Source organism: Mobula hypostoma, chromosome 21, assembly GCF_963921235.1.
Source record: "Mobula hypostoma chromosome 21, sMobHyp1.1, whole genome shotgun sequence".
Lineage (NCBI taxonomy): Eukaryota > Metazoa > Chordata > Chondrichthyes > Myliobatiformes > Myliobatidae > Mobula > Mobula hypostoma.
The window spans coordinates 53,866,513-53,890,771 of NC_086117.1; the positions used below are offsets into that span (position 1 = coordinate 53,866,513).

Below are 24,259 nucleotides of genomic sequence, written 5' to 3' on the forward strand. Positions count from 1 at the left end.
GAGTATCAGAGACCGGACTGGAAACAGCTGGAGAATCACAGACCGGCAGTATACGGCTGGAGAATCACAGACCGGACCGAACACGGCTGGAGAATCAGAGACTGGACACGATGCGGCTGCAGAATGACAGACTGGAGCGGACACGTCTGGAGTATCACCGACCGGACAGAACACGGCTGGAGAATCACAGAAAGGACACGGGATGGCTGGAGAATCACAGACTGGACCGGACACGATGGAGAATCACACACTGGATAGGGGACGGCTGGAGAATCACAGACTGGACAGGATATGGCAGCAGAATCAGAGACTGGACAGGACACGGCCGGAGAATCACAGACTGGACAGAATATGGCTGGAGAATCACAGACTTGACAGGGCACGGCTGGAGTATCACAGACTGGACAGGAGACGGCTGGAGAATCACAGACTGGACAGGACTGGACTGGAGAATCACAGACTGGAGAGGACACGGTTGCAGAATCACAGACTGGACAGGGAATGCTGGAGAGTCGCACACTGGACAGGACACGGCTGGAGAAGCACAGAACGGACAGGCGACGGTTGGAGAATCACAGACTGGTCAGGGGACGGCTGGAGTTTCACAGACGAGACAAGGGACGGATGGAAAATCGCAGACTGGACAGGAGACGGCTGGTGAATCACAGACAGGACAGGGGACGGCTGGAATAACACAGACTGGAGAGGCGACGGCTGGAATATCACAGACCGGACAGGACACGATTTGAGAATCACAGACAGTATAGTGGACGACTGGAGTATCACAGACTGTATAGGACACAGCTGGAGTATCACAGACCAGACAGAACACGGCTGGAGAATCAGACACTGGACACGACACGGTTGCAGAATTACAGACTGGAGTGGACACGTCTGGAATAACACAGACCGGACAGAACACGTCTGGAGAATCACAGACTGGGTACTGGCGTCTGGAGAATCACAGACTGGACAGGGGACGGCTGGAGAATCACAGACTGGACAGTACACCTCTGGCGTTCGACAGACTGGACAGTACACGGTTGGAGTACCACAGACTGGACAGGGACGCTGCAGAATAACACACTGGACAGAACACGGCCGGAGAATCACAGACAGCACAGAATACAGCTGGAGAATCACAGACTGTACAGCGCACGGCTGGAGTATCTTAGACTGGAGAGGATACAGCTGGAGAATCACAGACTGGACAAGACCCGGCTGGAGAATCAGTGACTGGACAGGACACGGCTGGAGAATCACAGACTGGACTGCAGAATCACAGACTGGAGAGGACACGGTTGCAGAATCACAGACTGGGCAGGGAATGCTGGAGAATCACACACTGGACAGGACATGGCTGGAGAATCACAAAACGGACAGGCGACGGTTGGAGAATCACAGACTGGACAGGACATGGCTGGAGAATCACAAAACGGACAGGCGACGGTTGAAGAATCACAGACTGGACAGGAGACGGCTGGTGAATCACAGACAGGACAGGGGACGGCTGGAGGAACACAGACTGGAGAGGCGACGGCTGGAGTATCACCCACCGGACAGAACACGTCTGGAGAATCACAGACTGGGTACTGGCGTCTGGAGAATCACAGACTGGACAGGGGACGGCTGGAGAATCACAGACTGGACTGTACACACTTGGCGAATGACAGACTGGACAGTACACGGTTGGAGTACCACAGATTGGACAGGGACCTGCAGAATCACAGACTGGACAGGAGACGGCTGGTGAATCACAGACAGGACAGGGGATGGCTGGAATAACACAGACTGGAGAGGCGATGGCTGGGGTATCGCAGACCGGACAGGACACGATTTGAGAATCACAGACCGTACAGGGGACGCCTGGAGAATCACAGACTGTATAGGACACAGCTGGAGTATCACAGACCAGACAGAACACGGCTGGAGAATCAGACACTGGACACGTCACGGTTGCAGAATCACAGACTGGAGCGGACACGTCTGGAATATCACAGACCGGACAGAACACGCTGGGAGAATCACAGACTGGGTACTGGCGTTTGGAGAATCACAGACTGGACAGGGGACGGCTGGAGAATCACAGACTGGACTATACACCTCTGGCGAATGACAGACTGGACAGTACATGGTTGGAGTACCACAGATTGGACAGGGACGCTGCAGAATCACAGACTGGACAGGACACGGCTGGAGAATCACAGACTTGACAGGGCACGGCTGGAGTATCACAGACTGGACAGAACACGATGGAGAATCACAGACTGGATAGGGGACGGCTGGGGAATCACAGACTGGACAGGACAGGGCTAGAGTATCACAGACCGGACAGGACACGGCTGGAGAATCACAGACTGGACAGTACATCTCAGGCGAATGACAGACTGGACAGTGCACGCTGGAGTACCACAGACTGGACAGGGGACGGCTGGAGTATCACAGACGAGACAGGGGAAGGATGGAAAATCGCAGACTGGACAGGAGACGGCTGGAGTATCACAGACTGGATAGGAGACTGCTGGAGTATCACAGATTGGTCAGGAGACGGCTGGGGAATCACAGACAGGACAGGTGACGGCTTGAATAACACAGACTGGAGAGGCGACGCTGAAGTATCAAAGACCGGACAGGACACGATTTGAGAATCACAGAACGCACAGGGGACGTTTGGAGTATCATAGACTGGACCGGATACGGCAGCAGAATCACAGAATGGTCAGGACACGGTTGGAGATTCAAAGACTGGACAGGGAGTGGCTGGAGAATCACAGATTGGACAGCGGACGGCTGGAGTATCACAGACCGGACAGGACTGGGCTAGACAATTACAGACTGGAGAGGACACGGTTTCAGAATCACAGTCTGGACAGGGACGGCTGGAGAATAACACACTGGACAGGACACGGCTGGAGAATCACAGAACACACATGCGACGGTTGGAGAATCACAGACTGGATAGGGAACCACTGGAGTACATGAGACTGGACAGGGGACGGTTGGAGAATCACAGACTGGATAGGATACGGCTGCATAGTCACAGACTGGACAGGGAACGGATGGAAAATCACAGACTGGACAGGAGACGGCTGGAGTATCACAAACTGGACAGGAGACGGCTGGGGAATCACAGACAGGACAGGGGACGGCTGGAATAACACAGACTGCAGAGGCGACGGCTGGAGTATCACAGAACGGAAAGGACACGGTCTGAAAATCACAGACCGGACAGGGATGGCTGTTGAATCACAGACTGGGCAGGATACGGCTGGAGAATCGCGCAATGGACAGGGGACGGCTGGAGAATCACAGACTTCACAGGACACGGCTGGTGTATGATAGACTGGACGGGGGACAGCTGGTGTATCACAGTCCGGACAAGGCACGGCCGCAGAATCACAGACAGGACAGGACACAGCTGGAGAATCGTAGCGAGGACAGGGGACGGCTGGAGAATCACAGACTGGAGAGGAGACGGCTGGTGTATCAGAGACTGGACAGGAGACGGCTGGAGTATCCGAGACTGGACAGGAGACGGTGGAGTATCAGAGACCGGACTGGAAACAGCTGGAGAATCACAGACCGGCAGTATACGGCTGGAGAATCACAGACCGGACTGAACACGGCTGGAGAATCAGAGACTGGACACGATACGGCTGCAGAATGACAGACTGGACCGGACACGTCTGGAGTATCACCGACCGGACAGAACACGGCTGGAGAATCACAGAAAGGACACGGGACGGCTGGAGAATCATAGACTGGACAGGACAGGATGGAGAATCACAGACTGGATAGGGGACGGCTGGAGAATCACAGACTGGACAGGACAGTGCTAGAGTATCACAGACCGGACAGGACACGGCTGGAGAATCACAGACTGGACAGTACACCTCAGGCGAATGACAGACCGGACAGAACACGTCTGGAGAATCACAGACTGGGTACTGGCGTCTGGAGAATCACAGACTGGACAGGGGACGGCTGGAGAATCACAGACTGGACAGTACACCTCTGGCGTTCGACAGACTGGACAGTACACGGTTGGAGTACCACAGACTGGACAGGGACGCTGCAGAATAACAGACTGGACAGAACACGGCCGGAGAATCACAGACAGCACAGAATACAGCTGGAGAATCACAGACTGTACAGCGCACGGCTGGAGTATCTTAGACTGGAGAGGATACAGCTGGAGAATCACAGACTGGACAAGACCCGGCTGGAGAATCAGTGACTGGACAGGACACGGCTGGAGAATCACAGACTGGACTGCAGAATCACAGACTGGAGAGGACACGGTTGCAGAATCACAGACTGGGCAGGGAATGCTGGAGAATCACACACTGGACAGGACATGGCTGGAGAATCACAAAACGGACAGGCGACGGTTGGAGAATCACAGACTGGACAGGACATGGCTGGAGAATCACAAAACGGACAGGCGACGGTTGAAGAATCACAGACTGGACAGGAGACGGCTGGTGAATCACAGACAGGACAGGGGACGGCTGGAGGAACACAGACTGGAGAGGCGACGGCTGGAGTATCACCCACCGGACAGAACACGTCTGGAGAATCACAGACTGGGTACTGGCGTCTGGAGAATCACAGACTGGACAGGGGACGGCTGGAGAATCACAGACTGGACTGTACACACTTGGCGAATGACAGACTGGACAGTACACGGTTGGAGTACCACAGATTGGACAGGGACCTGCAGAATCACAGACTGGACAGGAGACGGCTGGTGAATCACAGACAGGACAGGGGATGGCTGGAATAACACAGACTGGAGAGGCGATGGCTGGGGTATCGCAGACCGGACAGGACACGATTTGAGAATCACAGACCGTACAGGGGACGCCTGGAGAATCACAGACTGTATAGGACACAGCTGGAGTATCACAGACCAGACAGAACACGGCTGGAGAATCAGACACTGGACACGTCACGGTTGCAGAATCACAGACTGGAGCGGACACGTCTGGAATATCACAGACCGGACAGAACACGCCGGGAGAATCACAGACTGGGTACTGGCGTTTGGAGAATCACAGACTGGACAGGGGACGGCTGGAGAATCACAGACTGGACTATACACCTCTGGCGAATGACAGACTGGACAGTACATGGTTGGAGTACCACAGATTGGACAGGGACGCTGCAGAATCACAGACTGGACAGGACACGGCTGGAGAATCACAGACTTGACAGGGCACGGCTGGAGTATCACAGACTGGACAGAACACGATGGAGAATCACAGACTGGATAGGGGACGGCTGGGGAATCACAGACTGGACAGGACAGGGCTAGAGTATCACAGACCGGACAGGACACGGCTGGAGAATCACAGACTGGACAGTACATCTCAGGCGAATGACAGACTGGACAGTACACGCTGGAGTACCACAGACTGGACAGGGGACGGCTGGAGTATCACAGACGAGACAGGGGAAGGATGGAAAATCGCAGACTGGACAGGAGACGGCTGGAGTATCACAGACTGGATAGGAGACTGCTGGAGTATCACAGATTGGACAGGAGACGGCTGGGGAATCACAGACAGGACAGGTGACGGCTTGAATAACACAGACTGGAGAGGCGACGCTGAAGTATCAAAGACCGGACAGGACACGATTTGAGAATCACAGAACGCACAGGGGACGTTTGGAGTATCATAGACTGGACCGGATACGGCAGCAGAATCACAGAATGGTCAGGACACGGTTGGAGATTCAAAGACTGGACAGGGAGTGGCTGGAGAATCACAGATTGGACAGCGGACGGCTGGAGTATCACAGACCGGACAGGACTGGGCTAGACAATTACAGACTGGAGAGGACACGGTTTCAGAATCACAGTCTGGACAGGGACGGCTGGAGAATAACACACTGGACAGGACACGGCTGGAGAATCACAGAACACACATGCGACGGTTGGAGAATCACAGACTGGATAGGGAACCACTGGAGTACATGAGACTGGACAGGGGACGGTTGGAGAATCACAGACTGGATAGGATACGGCTGCATAGTCACAGACTGGACAGGGAACGGATGGAAAATCACAGACTGGACAGGAGACGGCTGGAGTATCACAAACTGGACAGGAGACGGCTGGGGAATCACAGACAGGACAGGGGACGGCTGGAATAACACAGACTGCAGAGGCGACGGCTGGAGTATCACAGAACGGAAAGGACACGGTCTGAAAATCACAGACCGGACAGGGATGGCTGTTGAATCACAGACTGGGCAGGATACGGCTGGAGAATCGCGCAATGGACAGGGGACGGCTGGAGAATCACAGACTTCACAGGACACGGCTGGTGTATGATAGACTGGACGGGGGACAGCTGGTGTATCACAGTCCGGACAAGGCACGGCCGCAGAATCACAGACAGGACAGGACACAGCTGGAGAATCGTAGCGAGGACAGGGGACGGCTGGAGAATCACAGACTGGAGAGGAGACGGCTGGTGTATCAGAGACTGGACAGGAGACGGCTAGAGTATCCGAGACTGGACAGGAGACGGTGGAGTATCAGAGACCGGACTGGAAACAGCTGGAGAATCACAGACCGGCAGTATACGGCTGGAGAATCACAGACCGGACTGAACACGGCTGGAGAATCAGTGACTGGACACGATACGGCTGCAGAATGACAGACTGGAGCGGACACGTCTGGAGTATCACCGACCGGACAGAACACGGCTGGAGAATCACAGAAAGGACACGGGACGGCTGGAGAATCATAGACTGGACAGGACAGGATGGAGAATCACAGACTGGATAGGGGACGGCTGGAGAATCACAGACTGGACAGGACAGTGCTAGAGTATCACAGACCGGACAGGACACGGCTGGAGAATCACAGACTGGACAGTACACCTCAGGCGAATGACAGACTGGACAGTACACGGCTGGAGTACCACAGACTGGACAGGGATGGCTGCAGAATCACAGACTGGACAGGACATGGCTGGAGAAACACAGACTGGGCAGAGCACTGCTGTAGTATCACAGACTGGACAGGATACAGCTGGAGAACCACAGTCTGGACAGGATACGGCAACAGAATCACAGCCTGGACAGGACACGGTTGGAGATTCACAGACTGGATAGGGAGTGGCTAGAGAATCACAGACTGGACAGGACTGGACTGGAGAATCACAGACTGGACAGGACACGGCTGGAGAATCACAGAACGGACAGGCGACTGTTGGAGAATCACAGACTGGACAGGGGACGGATGGAGTATCACAGGCGAGACAGGGGACGGATGGAAAATCGCAGACTGGAGAGGAGACGGCTGGTGAATCACAGACAGGACAGGGGACGGCTGGAATAACACAGACTGGAGAGGCGACGGCTGGAGTATCACAGACCGGACAGGACACGATTTGAGAATTACAGTCCGCACAGGGGAGGGTTGGACTATCATAGACTGTAGAGGATACGGCAGCAGAATCAGAGACTGGACAGGACACGGCCGGAGAATCACAGACTGGACAGAATATGGCTGGAGAATCACAGACTTGACAGGGCACGGCTGGAGTATCACAGACTGGACAGAACACGATGGAGAATCACAGACTGGATAGGGGACGGCTGGAGAATCACAGACTGGACAGGACAGGGTTAGAGTATCACAGACCGGACAGGACACGGCTGGAGAATCACAGACTGGACAGTACACCTCAGGCGAATGACAGACTGGACAGTACACGGCTGGAGTACCACAGACTGGACAGGGGACGGCTGGAGTATCACAGACGAGACAGGGGAAGGATGGAAAATCGCAGACTGGACAGGAGACGGCTGGAGTATCACAGACTGGATAGGAGACTGCTGGAGTATCACAGACTGGACAGGAGACGGCTGGGGAATCACAGACAGGACAGGTGACGGCTTGAATAACACAGACTGGAGAGGCGACGCTGAAGTATCAAAGACCGGACAGGACACGATTTGAGAATCACAGAACGCACAGGGGACGTTTGGAGTATCATAGACTGGACCGGATACGACAGCAGAATCACAGACTGGCCAGGACACGGTTGGAGATTCAAAGACTGGACAGGGAGTGGCTGGAGAATCACAGATTGGACAGCGGACGGCTGGAGTATCACAGACCGGACAGGACTGGGCTAGACAATTACAGACTGGAGAGGACACGGTTTCAGAATCACAGACTGGACAGGGACGGCTGGAGAATAACACACTGGACAGGACACGGCTGGAGAATCACAGAACACACATGCGACGGTTGGAGAATCACAGACTGGACAGGGAACCACTGGAGTACATGAGACTGGACAGGGGACGGTTGGAGAATCACAGACTGGATAGGATATGGCTGCATAGTCACAGACTGGACAGGGAACGGATGGAAAATCACAGACTGGACAGGAGACGGCTGGAGTATCACAAACTGGACAGGAGACGGCTGGGGAATCACAGACAGGACAGGGGACGGCTGGAATAACACAGACTGCAGAGGCGACGGCTGGAGTATCACAGAACGGAAAGGACACGGTCTGAAAATCACAGACCGGACAGGGATGGCTGTTGAATCACAGACTGGGCAGGATACGGCTGGAGAATCGCGCAATGGACAGGGGACGGCTGGAGAATCACAGACTGCACAGGACACCGCTGGTGTATGATAGACTGGACGGGGGACAGCTGGTGTATCACAGTCCGGACAAGGCACGGCCGCAGAATCACAGACAGGACAGGACACAGCTGGAGAATCGTAGCGAGGACAGGGGAAGGCTGGAGAATCACAGACTGGAGAGGAGACGGCTGGTGTATCAGAGACTGGACAGGAGACGGCTGGAGTATCCGAGATTGGACAGGAGACGGTGGAGTATCAGAGACCGGACTGGAAACAGCTGGAGAATCACAGACCGGCAGTATACGGCTGGAGAATCACAGACCGGACTGAACACGGCTGGAGAATCAGAGACTGGACACGATACGGCTGCAGAATCATAGACTGGACAGGACAGGATGGAGAATCACAGACTGGATAGGGGACGGCTGGAGAATCACAGACTGGACAGGGGAGGGTTGGACTATCATAGACTGTACAGGATACGGCAGCAGAATCAGAGACTGGACAGGACACGGCCGGAGAATCACAGACTGGACAGAATATGGCTGGAGAATCACAGACTTGACAGGGCACGGCTGGAGTATCACAGACTGGACAGGACACGGCTGGAGAATCACAGAGTGGACAGGACTGGACTGGAGAATCACTGACTGGAGAGGACACGGTTGCAGAATCACAGACTGGACAGGGAATGCTGTAGAGTCGCACACTGGATAGGACACGGCTGGAGAAGCACAGAACGGACAGGCGACGGTTGGAAAATCACAGACTGGACAGGGGACGGCTGGAGTTTCACAGACGAGACAAGGGACGGATGGAAAATCGCAGACTGGACAGGAGACGGCTGGACTATCACAGACTGGATAGGAGACTGCTGGAGTATCACAGACTGGACAGGAGACGGCTGGTGAATCACAGACAGGACAGGGGACGGCTGGAATAACACAGACTGGAGAGGCGACGGCTGGAATATCACAGACCGGACAGGACACGATTTGAGAATCACAGACGGTGTAGTGGAAGACTGGAGTATCACAGACTGTATAGGACACAGCTGGAGTATCATAGACCAGACAGAACACGGCTGGAGAATCAGACACTGGACACGACACGGTTGCGGAATTACAGACTGGAGCGGACACGTCTGGAATATCACAGACCGGACAGAACACGTCTGGAGAATCACAGACTGGGTACTGGCGTCTGGAGATCACAGACTGGACAGGGGACGGCTGGAGAATCAAAGACTGGACAGTACACCTCTGGCGTTCGACAGACTGGACAGTACACGGTTGGAGTACCACAGACTGGACAGGGACGCTGCAGAATAACAGACTGGACAGAACACGGCCGGAGAATCACAGACAGCACAGAATACAGCTGGAGAATCACAGACTGTACAGCGCACGGCTGGAGTATCTTAGACTGGAGAGGATACAGCTGGAGAATCACAGACTGGACAAGACCCGGCTGGAGAATCAGTGACTGGACAGGAGACGGCTGGAGAATCACAGACTGGACTGAAGAATCACAGACTGGAGAGGACACGGTTGCAGAATCACAGACTGGGCAGGGAATGCTGGAGAATCACACACTGGACAGGACATGGCTGGAGAATCACAAAACGGACAGGCGACGGTTGAAGAATCACAGACTGGACAGGAGACGGCTGGTGAATCACAGACAGGACAGGGGACGGCTGGAATAACACAGACTGGAGAGGCGATGGCTGGGGTATCGCAGACCGGACAGGACACGATTTGAGAATCACAGACCGTACAGGGGACGCCTGGAGTATCACAGACTGTATAGGACACAGCTGGAGTATCACAGACCAGACAGAACACGGCTGGAGAATCAGACACTGGACACGACACGGTTGCAGAATCACAGACTGGAGCGGACACGTCTGGAATATCACAGACCGGACAGAACACGTCTGGAGAATCACAGACTGGGTACTGGCGTCTGGAGAATCACAGACTGGACAGGGGACGGCAGGAGAATCACAGACTGGACAGAATATGGCTGGAGAATCACAGACTGGACAGGGCACGGCTAGAGTATCACAGACTGGGCAGGATACAGCTGGAGAATCACAGACTGGACAAGACCCGGCTGGAGAATCGCAGACTGGGCAGGACATGGCTGGAGAATCACAGACTGGACAGGAACGACTGGAGAATCAGAGACTGGAGAGGGGATGGTTGGAGTATCACAGACCAGCAGTACACGGCTGGCGAATCACAGACCGGACAGGACACAGCCGGAGAATCACAGATCGGACAGGGGACGGTTGGAGAATCATAGATTGGACAGGTCACTGCTGGGGAATCACAGACCGGACAGGACAGGGCTGGAGTATCACAGACCGGACCGAACACAGCTGGAGAATCACAGACTGGACACGATACGGCTGTAGAATGACAGACTGGAGCGGACACGTCTGGAGTATGACTGACCGGACAGAACACGGCTGGAGAATCACAGAAAGGACACGGGACGGCTGGAGAATCATAGACTGGACAGAACACGATGGAGAATCACAGACTGGATAGGGGACGGCTGGAGAATCACAGACTGGACAGTACACGGTTGGAGTACCACAGATTGGACAGGGACCTGCAGAATCACAGACTGGACAGGAGACGGCTGGTGAATCACAGACAGGACAGGGGACGGCTGGAATAACACAGACTGGAGAGGCGATGGCTGGGGTATCGCAGACCGGACAGGACACGATTTGAGAATCACAGACTGTACAGGGGACGCCTGGAGTGTCACAGACTGTGTAGGACACAGCTGGAGTATCACAGACCAGACAGAACACGGCTGGAGAATCAGACACTGGACACGACACGGTTGTAGAATCACAGACTGGAGCGGACACGTCTGGAATATCACAGACCGGACAGAACACGTCTGGAGAATCACAGACTGGGTACTGGCGTCTGGAGAATCACAGACTGGACAGGGGACGGCTGGAGAATCACAGACTGGACTATACACCTCTGGCGAATGACAGACTGGACAGTACATGTTTGGAGTACCACAGATTGGACAGGGACGCTGCAGAATCACAGACTGGACAGGACACGGCCGGAGAGTCAGAGACTGGACAGAATATGGCTGGAGAATCACAGACTGGACACGGCACGGCTGGAGTATCACAGACTGGAGAGGATACAGCTGGAGAATCACAGACTGGACAAGACCCGGCTGGAGAATCACAGACTGGGCAGGACACGGCTGGAGAATCACAGACTGGACAGGAACGACTGGAGAATCAGAGACTGGAGAGGGGATGGTTGGAGTATCACAGACCGGCAGTACACGGCTGGAGAATCACTGACCGGACAGGACACAGCCGGAGAATCACAGATCGGACAGGGGACGGTTGGAGAATCATAGATTGGACAGGTCACTGCTGGGGAATCACAGACCGGACAGGACAGGGCTGGAGTATCACAGACCGGACCGAACACAGCTGGAGAATCAGAGACTGGACACGATACGGCTTTAGAATGACAGACTGGAGCGGACACGTCTGGAGTATCACCGACCGGACAGAACACGGCTGGAGAATCACAGAAAGGACAGCGGACGGCTGAGTATCACAGACCGGACAGGATACGGTAGCAGAATCACAGACTGGTCAGGGATGGCTGGAGAATCACAGACTGGACAGGACTGCACTAGACAATTACAGACTGTAGAGGACACGGTTGCAGAATCACAGTCAGGACAGGGACGGCTGGAGAATAACACACTGGACAGGGGACAGCTGGAGTATCACAGACGAGACTGCGGACGGCTGGAGAATCACAGATTGAACAGGGAAACACTGGAGTATTTCAGACTGGACAGGGGACGGTTGGAGAATCACAGACTGGATAGGACATGGCTGGAGTATCACAGACCGGACAGGGAAAGGATGGAAAATTGCAGACTGGACAGGAAACGGCTGGAGTATCACAAACTGGGCAGGAGACGGCTGGGGAATCACAGGCAGGACAGGGGACGTCTGGAATAACACAGACTGCAGATGCGACGGCTGGAGTATCACAGAACGGAAAGTACACGGTTTGAGAATCACAGACCGGACAGGGTTGTCTGTTGAATCACAGAGTGGGCAGGATACGGCTGGAGAATCGCGCAATGGACAGGGGACGGCTGGAGAATCAGAGACTGGACAGGACACGGCTAGTGTATGATAGACTGGACGGGGGACAGCTGGTGTATCACAGTCCGGACAAGGCACGGCCGGAGAATCACAGACAGGTCAGGACACAGCTGGAGAATCGTAGCGAGGACAGGGGAAGGCTGGAGAATCACAGACTGGAGAGGAGACGGCTGGTTTATCAGAGACTGAACAGGAGACGGTGCAGTATTAGAGACCGGACTGGAAACAGCTGGAGAATCACAGACCGGCAGTATATGGCTGGAGAATCACAGACCGGACAGGACACGGCTGGAAAATGAGACTGTACATGAAACGGCTGGAGATTCACAGACTGGACAGGGATGGCTGGAGAATCATAGACTGGACAGGACACAGCCGGAGAATCACAGACTCGACAGGTGACGGTTGGAGAATCATAGATTGGACAGGTGACTGCTGGAGAATCATAGACCGGACAGGACAGGGCTGGAGTATCACATACCGGACCGAAAACGGCTGGAGAATCAGAGACTGGACACGATACTGCTTCAGAATGACAGACTGGAGCGGACACGTCTGGAGTATCACCGACAGGACGGAACACGGCTGGAGAATCACAGAAAGGACACGGGACTGCTGGAGAATCATAGACTGGACAGAACACGATGGAGAATCACAGACTGGATAGGGGACGGCTGGAGAATCACAGACTGGACAGGACAGGGCTAGAGTATCACAGACCGGACAGGACACGGCTGGAGAATCACAGACTGGACAGTAAACATCTGGCGAATGACAGACTGGACAGTACACGGCTGGAGTACCACAGACTGGACAGGGACGGCTGCAGAATCACAGACTGGACAGGACATGGCTGGAGAATCACAGACTGGGCAGGGCACGGCTGTAGTATTACAGACTGGGCAGGATACAGCTGGAGAATCACAGGCTGTACAGGGGACAGCAGGAGAATCGCAGACTGGACAGCATACGGCTGGAGTATCACAGACTGGACAGGATACAGCTGGAGAATCACAGATGGGAAAGACCCGGCTGGTGAATCACAGACTGGACAGGATACAGCTGGAAAACCACAGACTGGACAGGATACGGCAGCAGAATCACAGACTGGACAGGACACGGTTGGAGATTCACAGACGGGCTAGGGAGTGGCTGGAGAATCACAGACTGGACAGGACTGGACTGGAGAGACTGGAGAGGACACGGTTGCAGAATCACAGACTGGACAGGGAATGCTGGAGAATCACAGACTCGACAGGACACGGCTGGTGTATGATAGACTGGACGGGGGACAGCTGGTGTATCACAGTCCGGGCAAGACACGGCCGGGGAATCACAGACAGTTCAGGACACAGCTGGAGAATCGTAGCGAGGACAGGGGAAGGCTGGAGACTCACATACTGGAGAGGAGACGGCTGGTGTATCAGAGACTGGACAGGCGACGGCTGGAGAATCCGAGACTGGACAGGAGACGGCTGGGGTATCAGAGACCGGACACGACACGGCTGCAGAATCACAGACTGGACAGTACACCTCAGGCGAATGACAGACTGGACAGTACACGGCTGGAGTACCACAGACTGGACAGGGCCGGCTGCAGAATCACAGACTGGACAGGACATGGCTGGAGAATCACAGACTGGGCAGGGCACGGCTGTAGTATTACAGACTGGGCAGGATACAGCTGGAGAACCACAGACTGGACAGGATACGGCAGCAGAATCACAGACTGGACAGGACATGGTTGGAGATTCACAGACCGGACAGAGAGTGGCTGGAGAATCACAGACTGGACAGGACTGAACTGGGGAATCACAGACTGGAGAGCACACGGTTGCAGACTCACAGACTGTACAGGGAACGCTGCAGAATCACACACTGGACGGGACACGGCTGGAGAATCACAGACTGGATAGGAGACTGCTGGAGTATCACAGACTGGACAGGAGACGGCTGGGGAATCACAGACAGGACAGGTGACGGCTTGAATAACATAGACTGGAGAGGCGACGCTGAAGTATCAAAGACCGGACAGGACACGATTTGAGAATCACAGACCGCACAGGGGACGTTTGGAGTATCATAGACTGGAAACGATACGGCAGCAGAATCACAGACTCGTCAGGACACGGTTGGAGATTCAAGGACTGGACAGGGAGTGGCTGGAGAATCACAGATTGGACAGCGGACGGCTGGAGTATCACAGACCGGACAGGACTGGGCTAGACAATTACAGACTGGAGAGGACACGGTTTCAGAATCACAGACTGGACAGGGACGGCTGGAGAATAACACACTGGACAGGACACGGCTGGAGAATCACAGAACACACATGCGACGGTTGGAGAATCACAGACTGGACAGGGAACCACTGGAGTACATCAGACTGGACAGGGGACGGTTGGAGAATCACAGACTGGATAGGACATGGCTGCAGAGTCACAGACTGGACAGGGAACGGATGGAAAATCACAGACTGGACAGGAGACGGCTGGAGTATCACAAACTGGACAGGAGACGGCTGGGGAATCACAGACAGGACAGGGGACGGCTGGAATAACACAGACTGCAGAGGCGACGGCTGGAGTATCACAGAACGGAAAGGACACGGTCTGAAAATCACAGACCGGACAGGGATGGCTATTGAATCACAGACTGGGCAGGATACGGCTGGAGAATCGCGCAATGGACAGGGGACGGCTGGAGGATCACAGACTTCACAGGACACGGCTGGTGTATGATAGACTGGACGGGGGACAGCTGGTGTATCACAGTCCGGACAAGGCACGGCCGCAGAATCACAGACAGGACAGGACACAGCTGGAGAATCGTAGCGAGGACAGGGGACGGCTGGAGAATCACAGACTGGAGAGGAGACGGCTGGTGTATCAGAGACTGGACAGGAGACGGCTGGAGTATCCGAGACTGGACAGGAGACGGTGGAGTATCAGAGACCGGACTGGAAACAGCTGGAGAATCACAGACCGGCAGTATACGGCTGGAGAATCACAGACCGGACCGAACACGGCTGGAGAATCAGAGACTGGACACGATGCGGCTGCAGAATGACAGACTGGAGCGGACACGTCTGGAGTATCACCGACCGGACAGAACACGGCTGGAGAATCACAGAAAGGACACGGGATGGCTGGAGAATCACAGACTGGACCGGACACGATGGAGAATCACACACTGGATAGGGGACGGCTGGAGAATCACAGACTGGACAGGATATGGCAGCAGAATCAGAGACTGGACAGGACACGGCCGGAGAATCACAGACTGGACAGAATATGGCTGGAGAATCACAGACTTGACAGGGCACGGCTGGAGTATCACAGACTGGACAGGAGACGGCTGGAGAATCACAGACTGGACAGGACTGGACTGGAGAATCACAGACTGGAGAGGACACGGTTGCAGAATCACAGACTGGACAGGGAATGCTGGAGAGTCGCACACTGGACAGGACACGGCTGGAGAAGCACAGAACGGACAGGCGACGGTTGGAGAATCACAGACTGGTCAGGGGACGGCTGGAGTTTCACAGACGAGACAAGGGACGGATGGAAAATCGCAGACTGGACAGGAGACGGCTGAACTATCACAGACTGGATAGGAGACTGCTGGAGTATCACAGACTGGACAGGAGACGGCTGGTGAATCACAGACAGGACAGGGGACGGCTGGAATAACACAGACTGGAGAGGCGACGGCTGGAATATCACAGACCGGACAGGACACGATTTGAGAATCACAGACAGTATAGTGGACGACTGGAGTATCACAGACTGTATAGGACACAGCTGGAGTATCACAGACCAGACAGAACACGGCTGGAGAATCAGACACTGGAAACGACACGGTTGCAGAATTACAGACTGGAGTGGACACGTCTGGAATAACACAGACCGGACAGAACACGTCTGGAGAATCACAGACTGGGTACTGGCGTCTGGAGAATCACAGACTGGACAGGTGACGGCTGGAGAATCACAGACTGGACAGTACACCTCTGGCGTTCGACAGACTGGACAGTACACGGTTGGAGTACCACAGACTGGACAGGGACGCTGCAGAATAACAGACTGGACAGAACACGGCCGGAGAATCACAGACAGCACAGAATACAGCTGGAGAATCACAGACTGTACAGCGCACGGCTGGAGTATCTTAGACTGGAGAGGATACAGCTGGAGAATCACAGACTGGACAAGACCCGGCTGGAGAATCAGTGACTGGACAGGACACGGCTGGAGAATCACAGACTGGACTGCAGAATCACAGACTGGAGAGGACACGGTTGCAGAATCACAGACTGGGCAGGGAATGCTGGAGAATCACACACTGGACAGGACATGGCTGGAGAATCACAAAACGGACAGGCGACGGTTGGAGAATCACAGACTGGACAGGACATGGCTGGAGAATCACAAAACGGACAGGCGACGGTTGAAGAATCACAGACTGGACAGGAGACGGCTGGTGAATCACAGACAGGACAGGGGACGGCTGGAGGAACACAGACTGGAGAGGCGACGGCTGGAGTATCACCCACCGGACAGAACACGTCTGGAGAATCACAGACTGGGTACTGGCGTCTGGAGAATCACAGACTGGACAGGGGACGGCTGGAGAATCACAGACTGGACTGTACACACTTGGCGAATGACAGACTGGACAGTACACGGTTGGAGTACCACAGATTGGACAGGGACCTGCAGAATCACAGACTGGACAGGAGACGGCTGGTGAATCACAGACAGGACAGGGGATGGCTGGAATAACACAGACTGGAGAGGCGATGGCTGGGGTATCGCAGACCGGACAGGACACGATTTGAGAATCACAGACCGTACAGGGGACGCCTGGAGAATCACAGACTGTATAGGACACAGCTGGAGTATCACAGACCAGACAGAACACGGCTGGAGAATCAGACACTGGACACGTCACGGTTGCAGAATCACAGACTGGAGCGGACACGTCTGGAATATCACAGACCGGACAGAACACGCCGGGAGAATCACAGACTGGGTACTGGCGTTTGGAGAATCACAGACTGGACAGGGGACGGCTGGAGAATCACAGACTGGACTATACACCTCTGGCGAATGACAGACTGGACAGTACATGGTTGGAGTACCACAGATTGGACAGGGACGCTGCAGAATCACAGACTGGACAGGACACGGCTGGAGAATCACAGACTTGACAGGGCACGGCTGGAGTATCACAGACTGGACAGAACACGATGGAGAATCACAGACTGGATAGGGGACGGCTGGGGAATCACAGACTGGACAGGACAGGGCTAGAGTATCACAGACCGGACAGGACACGGCTGGAGAATCACAGACTGGACAGTACATCTCAGGCGAATGACAGACTGGACAGTGCACGCTGGAGTACCACAGACTGGACAGGGGACGGCTGGAGTATCACAGACGAGACAGGGGAAGGATGGAAAATCGCAGACTGGACAGGAGACGGCTGGAGTATCACAGATTGGTCAGGAGACGGCTGGGGAATCACAGACAGGACAGGTGACGGCTTGAATAACACAGACTGGAGAGGCGACGCTGAAGTATCAAAGACCGGACAGGACACGATTTGAGAATCACAGAACGCACAGGGGACGTTTGGAGTATCATAGACTGGACCGGATACGGCAGCAGAATCACAGAATGGTCAGGACACGGTTGGAGATTCAAAGACTGGACAGGGAGTGGCTGGAGAATCACAGATTGGACAGCGGACGGCTGGAGTATCACAGACCGGACAGGACTGGGCTAGACAATTACAGACTGGAGAGGACACGGTTTCAGAATCACAGTCTGGACAGGGACGGCTGGAGAATAACACACTGGACAGGACACGGCTGGAGAATCACAGAACACACATGCGACGGTTGGAGAATCACAGACTGGATAGGGAACCACTGGAGTACATGAGACTGGACAGGGGACGGTTGGAGAATCACAGACTGGATAGGATACGGCTGCATAGTCACAGACTGGACAGGGAACGGATGGAAAATCACAGACTGGACAGGAGACGGCTGGAGTATCACAAACTGGACAGGAGACGGCTGGGGAATCACAGACAGGACAGGGGACGGCTGGAATAACACAGACTGCAGAGGCGACGGCTGGAGTATCACAGAACGGAAAGGACACGGTCTGAAAATCACAGACCGGACAGGGATGGCTGTTGAATCACAGACTGGGCAGGATACGGCTGGAGAATCGCGCAATGGACAGGGGACGGCTGGAGAATCACAGACTTCACAGGACACGGCTGGTGTATGATAGACTGGACGGGGGACAGCTGGTGTATCACAGTCCGGACAAGGCACGGCCGCAGAATCACAGACAGGACAGGACACAGCTGGAGAATCGTAGCGAGGACAGGGGACGGCTGGAGAATCACAGACTGGAGAGGAGACGGCTGGTGTATCAGAGACTGGACAGGAGACGGCTGGAGTATCCGAAACTGGACAGGAGACGGTGGAGTATCAGAGACCGGACTGGAAACAGCTGGAGAATCACAGACCGGCAGTATACGGCTGGAGAATCACAGACCGGACTGAACACGGCTGGAGAATCAGAGACTGGACACGATACGGCTGCAGAATGACAGACTGGACCGGACACGTCTGGAGTATCACCGACCGGACAGAACACGGCTGGAGAATCACAGAAAGGACACGGGACGGCTGGAGAATCATAGACTGGACAGGACAGGATGGAGAATCACAGACTGGATAGGGGACGGCTGGAGAATCACAGACTGGACAGGGCTAGAGTATCACAGACCGGACAGGACACGGCTGGAGAATCACAGACTGGACAGTACACCTCAGGCGAATGACAGACCGGACAGAACACGTCTGGAGAATCACAGACTGGGTACTGGCGTCTGGAGAATCACAGACTGGACAGGGGACGGCTGGAGAATCACAGACTGGACAGTACACCTCTGGCGTTCGACAGACTGGACAGTACACGGTTGGAGTACCACAGACTGGACAGGGACGCTGCAGAATAACAGACTGGACAGAACACGGCCGGAGAATCACAGACAGCACAGAATACAGCTGGAGAATCACAGACTGTACAGCGCACGGCTGGAGTATCTTAGACTGGAGAGGATACAGCTGGAGAATCACAGACTGGACAAGACCCGGCTGGAGAATCAGTGACTGGACAGGACACGGCTGGAGAATCACAGACTGGACTGCAGAATCACAGACTGGAGAGGACACGGTTGCAGAATCACAGACTGGGCAGGGAATGCTGGAGAATCACACACTGGACAGGACATGGCTGGAGAATCACAAAACGGACAGGCGACGGTTGGAGAATCACAGACTGGACAGGACATGGCTGGAGAATCACAAAACGGACAGGCGACGGTTGAAGAATCACAGACTGGACAGGAGACGGCTGGTGAATCACAGACAGGACAGGGGACGGCTGGAGGAACACAGACTGGAGAGGCGACGGCTGGAGTATCACCCACCGGACAGAACACGTCTGGAGAATCACAGACTGGGTACTGGCGTCTGGAGAATCACAGACTGGACAGGGGACGGCTGGAGAATCACAGACTGGACTGTACACACTTGGCGAATGACAGACTGGACAGTACACGGTTGGAGTACCACAGATTGGACAGGGACCTGCAGAATCACAGACTGGACAGGAGACGGCTGGTGAATCACAGACAGGACAGGGGATGGCTGGAATAACACAGACTGGAGAGGCGATGGCTGGGGTATCGCAGACCGGACAGGACACGATTTGAGAATCACAGACCGTACAGGGGACGCCTGGAGAATCACAGACTGTATAGGACACAGCTGGAGTATCACAGACCAGACAGAACACGGCTGGAGAATCAGACACTGGACACGTCACGGTTGCAGAATCACAGACTGGAGCGGACACGTCTGGAATATCACAGACCGGACAGAACACGCCGGGAGAATCACAGACTGGGTACTGGCGTTTGGAGAATCACAGACTGGACAGGGGACGGCTGGAGAATCACAGACTGGACTATACACCTCTGGCGAATGACAGACTGGACAGTACATGGTTGGAGTACCACAGATTGGACAGGGACGCTGCAGAATCACAGACTGGACAGGACACGGCTGGAGAATCACAGACTTGACAGGGCACGGCTGGAGTATCACAGACTGGACAGAACACGATGGAGAATCACAGACTGGATAGGGGACGGCTGGGGAATCACAGACTGGACAGGACAGGGCTAGAGTATCACAGACCGGACAGGACACGGCTGGAGAATCACAGACTGGACAGTACATCTCAGGCGAATGACAGACTGGACAGTAGACGCTGGAGTACCACAGACTGGACAGGGGACGGCTGGAGTATCACAGACGAGACAGGGGAAGGATGGAAAATCGCAGACTGGACAGGAGACGGCTGGAGTATCAACTGGACAGGAGACGGCTGGAGTATCACACACTGGACAGGACACGGCTGGAGAATCACAGAACACACATGCGACGGTTGGAGAATCACAGACTGGATAGGGAACCACTGGAGTACATGAGACTGGACAGGGGACGGTTGGAGAATCACAGACTGGATAGGATACGGCTGCATAGTCACAGACTGGACAGGGAACGGATGGAAAATCACAGACTGGACAGGAGACGGCTGGAGTATCACAAACTGGACAGGAGACGGCTGGGTAATCACAGACAGGACAGGGGACGGCTGGAATAACACAGACTGCAGAGGCGACGGCTGGAGTATCACAGAACGGAAAGGACACGGTCTGAAAATCACAGACCGGACAGGGATGGCTGTTGAATCACAGACTGGGCAGGATACGGCTGGAGAATCGCGCAATGGACAGGGGACGGCTGGAGAATCACAGACTTCACAGGACACGGCTGGTGTATGATAGACTGGACGGGGGACAGCTGGTGTATCACAGTCCGGACAAGGCACGGCCGCAGAATCACAGACAGGACAGGACACAGCTGGAGAATCGTAGCGAGGACAGGGGATGGCTGGAGAATCACAGACTGGAGAGGAGACGGCTGGTGTATCAGAGACTGGACAGGAGACGGCTGGAGTATCCGAGACTGGACAGGAGACGGTGGAGTATCAGAGACCGGACTGGAAACAGCTGGAGAATCACAGACCGGCAGTATACGGCTGGAGAATCACAGACCGGACTGAACACGGCTGGAGAATCAGTGACTGGACACGATACGGCTGCAGAATGACAGACTGGAGCGGACACGTCTGGAGTATCACCGACCGGACAGAACACGGCTGGAGAATCACAGAAAGGACACGGGACGGCTGGAGAATCATAGACTGGACAGGACAGGATGGAGAATCACAGACTGGATAGGGGACGGCTGGAGAATCACAGACTGGACAGGACAGTGCTAGAGTATCACAGACCGGACAGGACACGGCTGGAGAATCACAGACTGGACAGTACACCTCAGGCGAATGACAGACTGGACAGTACACGGCTGGAGTACCACAGACTGGACAGGGATGGCTGCAGAATCACAGACTGGACAGGACATGGCTGGAGAAACACAGACTGGGCAGAGCACTGCTGTAGTATCACAGACTGGACAGGATACAGCTGGAGAACCACAGTCTGGACAGGATACGGCAACAGAATCACAGCCTGGACAGGACACGGTTGGAGATTCACAGACTGGATAGGGAGTGGCTAGAGAATCACAGACTGGACAGGACTGGACTGGAGAATCACAGACTGGACAGGACACGGCTGGAGAATCACAGAACGGACAGGCGACTGTTGGAGAATCACAGACTGGACAGGGGACGGATGGAGTATCACAGACGAGACAGGGGACGGATGGAAAATCGCAGACTGGAGAGGAGACGGCTGGTGAATCACAGACAGGGCAGGGGACGGCTGGAATAACACAGACTGGAGAGGCGACGGCTGGAGTATCACAGACCGGACAGGACACGATTTGAGAATTACAGTCCGCACAGGGGAGGGTTGGACTATCATAGACTGTAGAGGATACGGCAGCAGAATCAGAGACTGGACAGGACACGGCCGGAGAATCACAGACTGGACAGAATATGGCTGGAGAATCACAGACTTGACAGGGCACGGCTGGAGTATCACAGACTGGACAGAACACGATGGAGAATCACAGACTGGATAGGGGACGGCTGGAGAATCACAGACTGGACAGGACAGGGTTAGAGTATCACAGACCGGACAGGACACGGCTGGAGAATCACAGACTGGACAGTACACCTCAGGCGAATGACAGACTGGACAGTACACGGCTGGAGTACCACAGACTGGACAGGGGACGGCTGGAGTATCACAGACGAGACAGGGGAAGGATGGAAAATCGCAGACTGGACAGGAGACGGCTGGAGTATCACAGACTGGATAGGAGACTGCTGGAGTATCACAGACTGGACAGGAGACGGCTGGGGAATCACAGACAGGACAGGTGACGGCTTGAATAACACAGACTGGAGAGGCGACGCTGAAGTATCAAAGACCGGACAGGACACGATTTGAGAATCACAGAACGCACAGGGGACGTTTGGAGTATCATAGACTGGACCGGATACGGCAGCAGAATCACAGACTGGCCAGGACACGGTTGGAGATTCAAAGACTGGACAGGGAGTGGCTGGAGAATCACAGATTGGACAGCGGACGGCTGGAGTATCACAGACCGGACAGGACTGGGCTAGACAATTACAGACTGGAGAGGACACGGTTTCAGAATCACAGACTGGACAGGGACGGCTGGAGAATAACACACTGGACAGGACACGGCTGGAGAATCACAGAACACACATGCGACGGTTGGAGAATCACAGACTGGACAGGGAACCACTGGAGTACATCAGACTGGACAGGGGACGGTTGGAGAATCACAGACTGGATAGGATATGGCTGCATAGTCACAGACTGGACAGGGAACGGATGGAAAATCACAGACTGGACAGGAGACGGCTGGAGTATCACAAACTGGACAGGAGACGGCTGGGGAATCACAGACAGGACAGGGGACGGCTGGAATAACACAGACTGCAGAGGCGACGGCTGGAGTATCACAGAACGGAAAGGACACGGTCTGAAAATCACAGACCGGACAGGGATGGCTGTTGAATCACAGACTGGGCAGGATACGGCTGGAGAATCGCGCAATGGACAGGGGACGGCTGGAGAATCACAGACTGCACAGGACACCGCTGGTGTATGATAGACTGGACGGGGGACAGCTGGTGTATCACAGTCCAGACAAGGCACGGCCGCAGAATCACAGACAGGACAGGACACAGCTGGAGAATCGTAGCGAGGACAGGGGAAGGCTGGAGAATCACAGACTGGAGAGGAGACGGCTGGTGTATCAGAGACTGGACAGGAGACGGCTGGAG

At 54.7% G+C, this 24,259-nt stretch overlaps 1 protein-coding gene across 1 annotated transcript in view; it reads left to right on the forward strand.

The window, feature by feature from the left end:
• The first annotated feature begins 19,061 nt into the window (after positions 1-19,061).
• adgrd1 (adhesion G protein-coupled receptor D1) overlaps positions 19,062-24,259 on the forward strand; it is a 200,578-nt gene continuing 195,380 nt past the window's right edge. The window contains exon 1 of the mRNA XM_063073236.1: positions 19,062-19,320. Coding sequence (XP_062929306.1) covers positions 19,062-19,320 — 259 coding nt within the window. The remainder of the gene's footprint in view (positions 19,321-24,259) is intronic.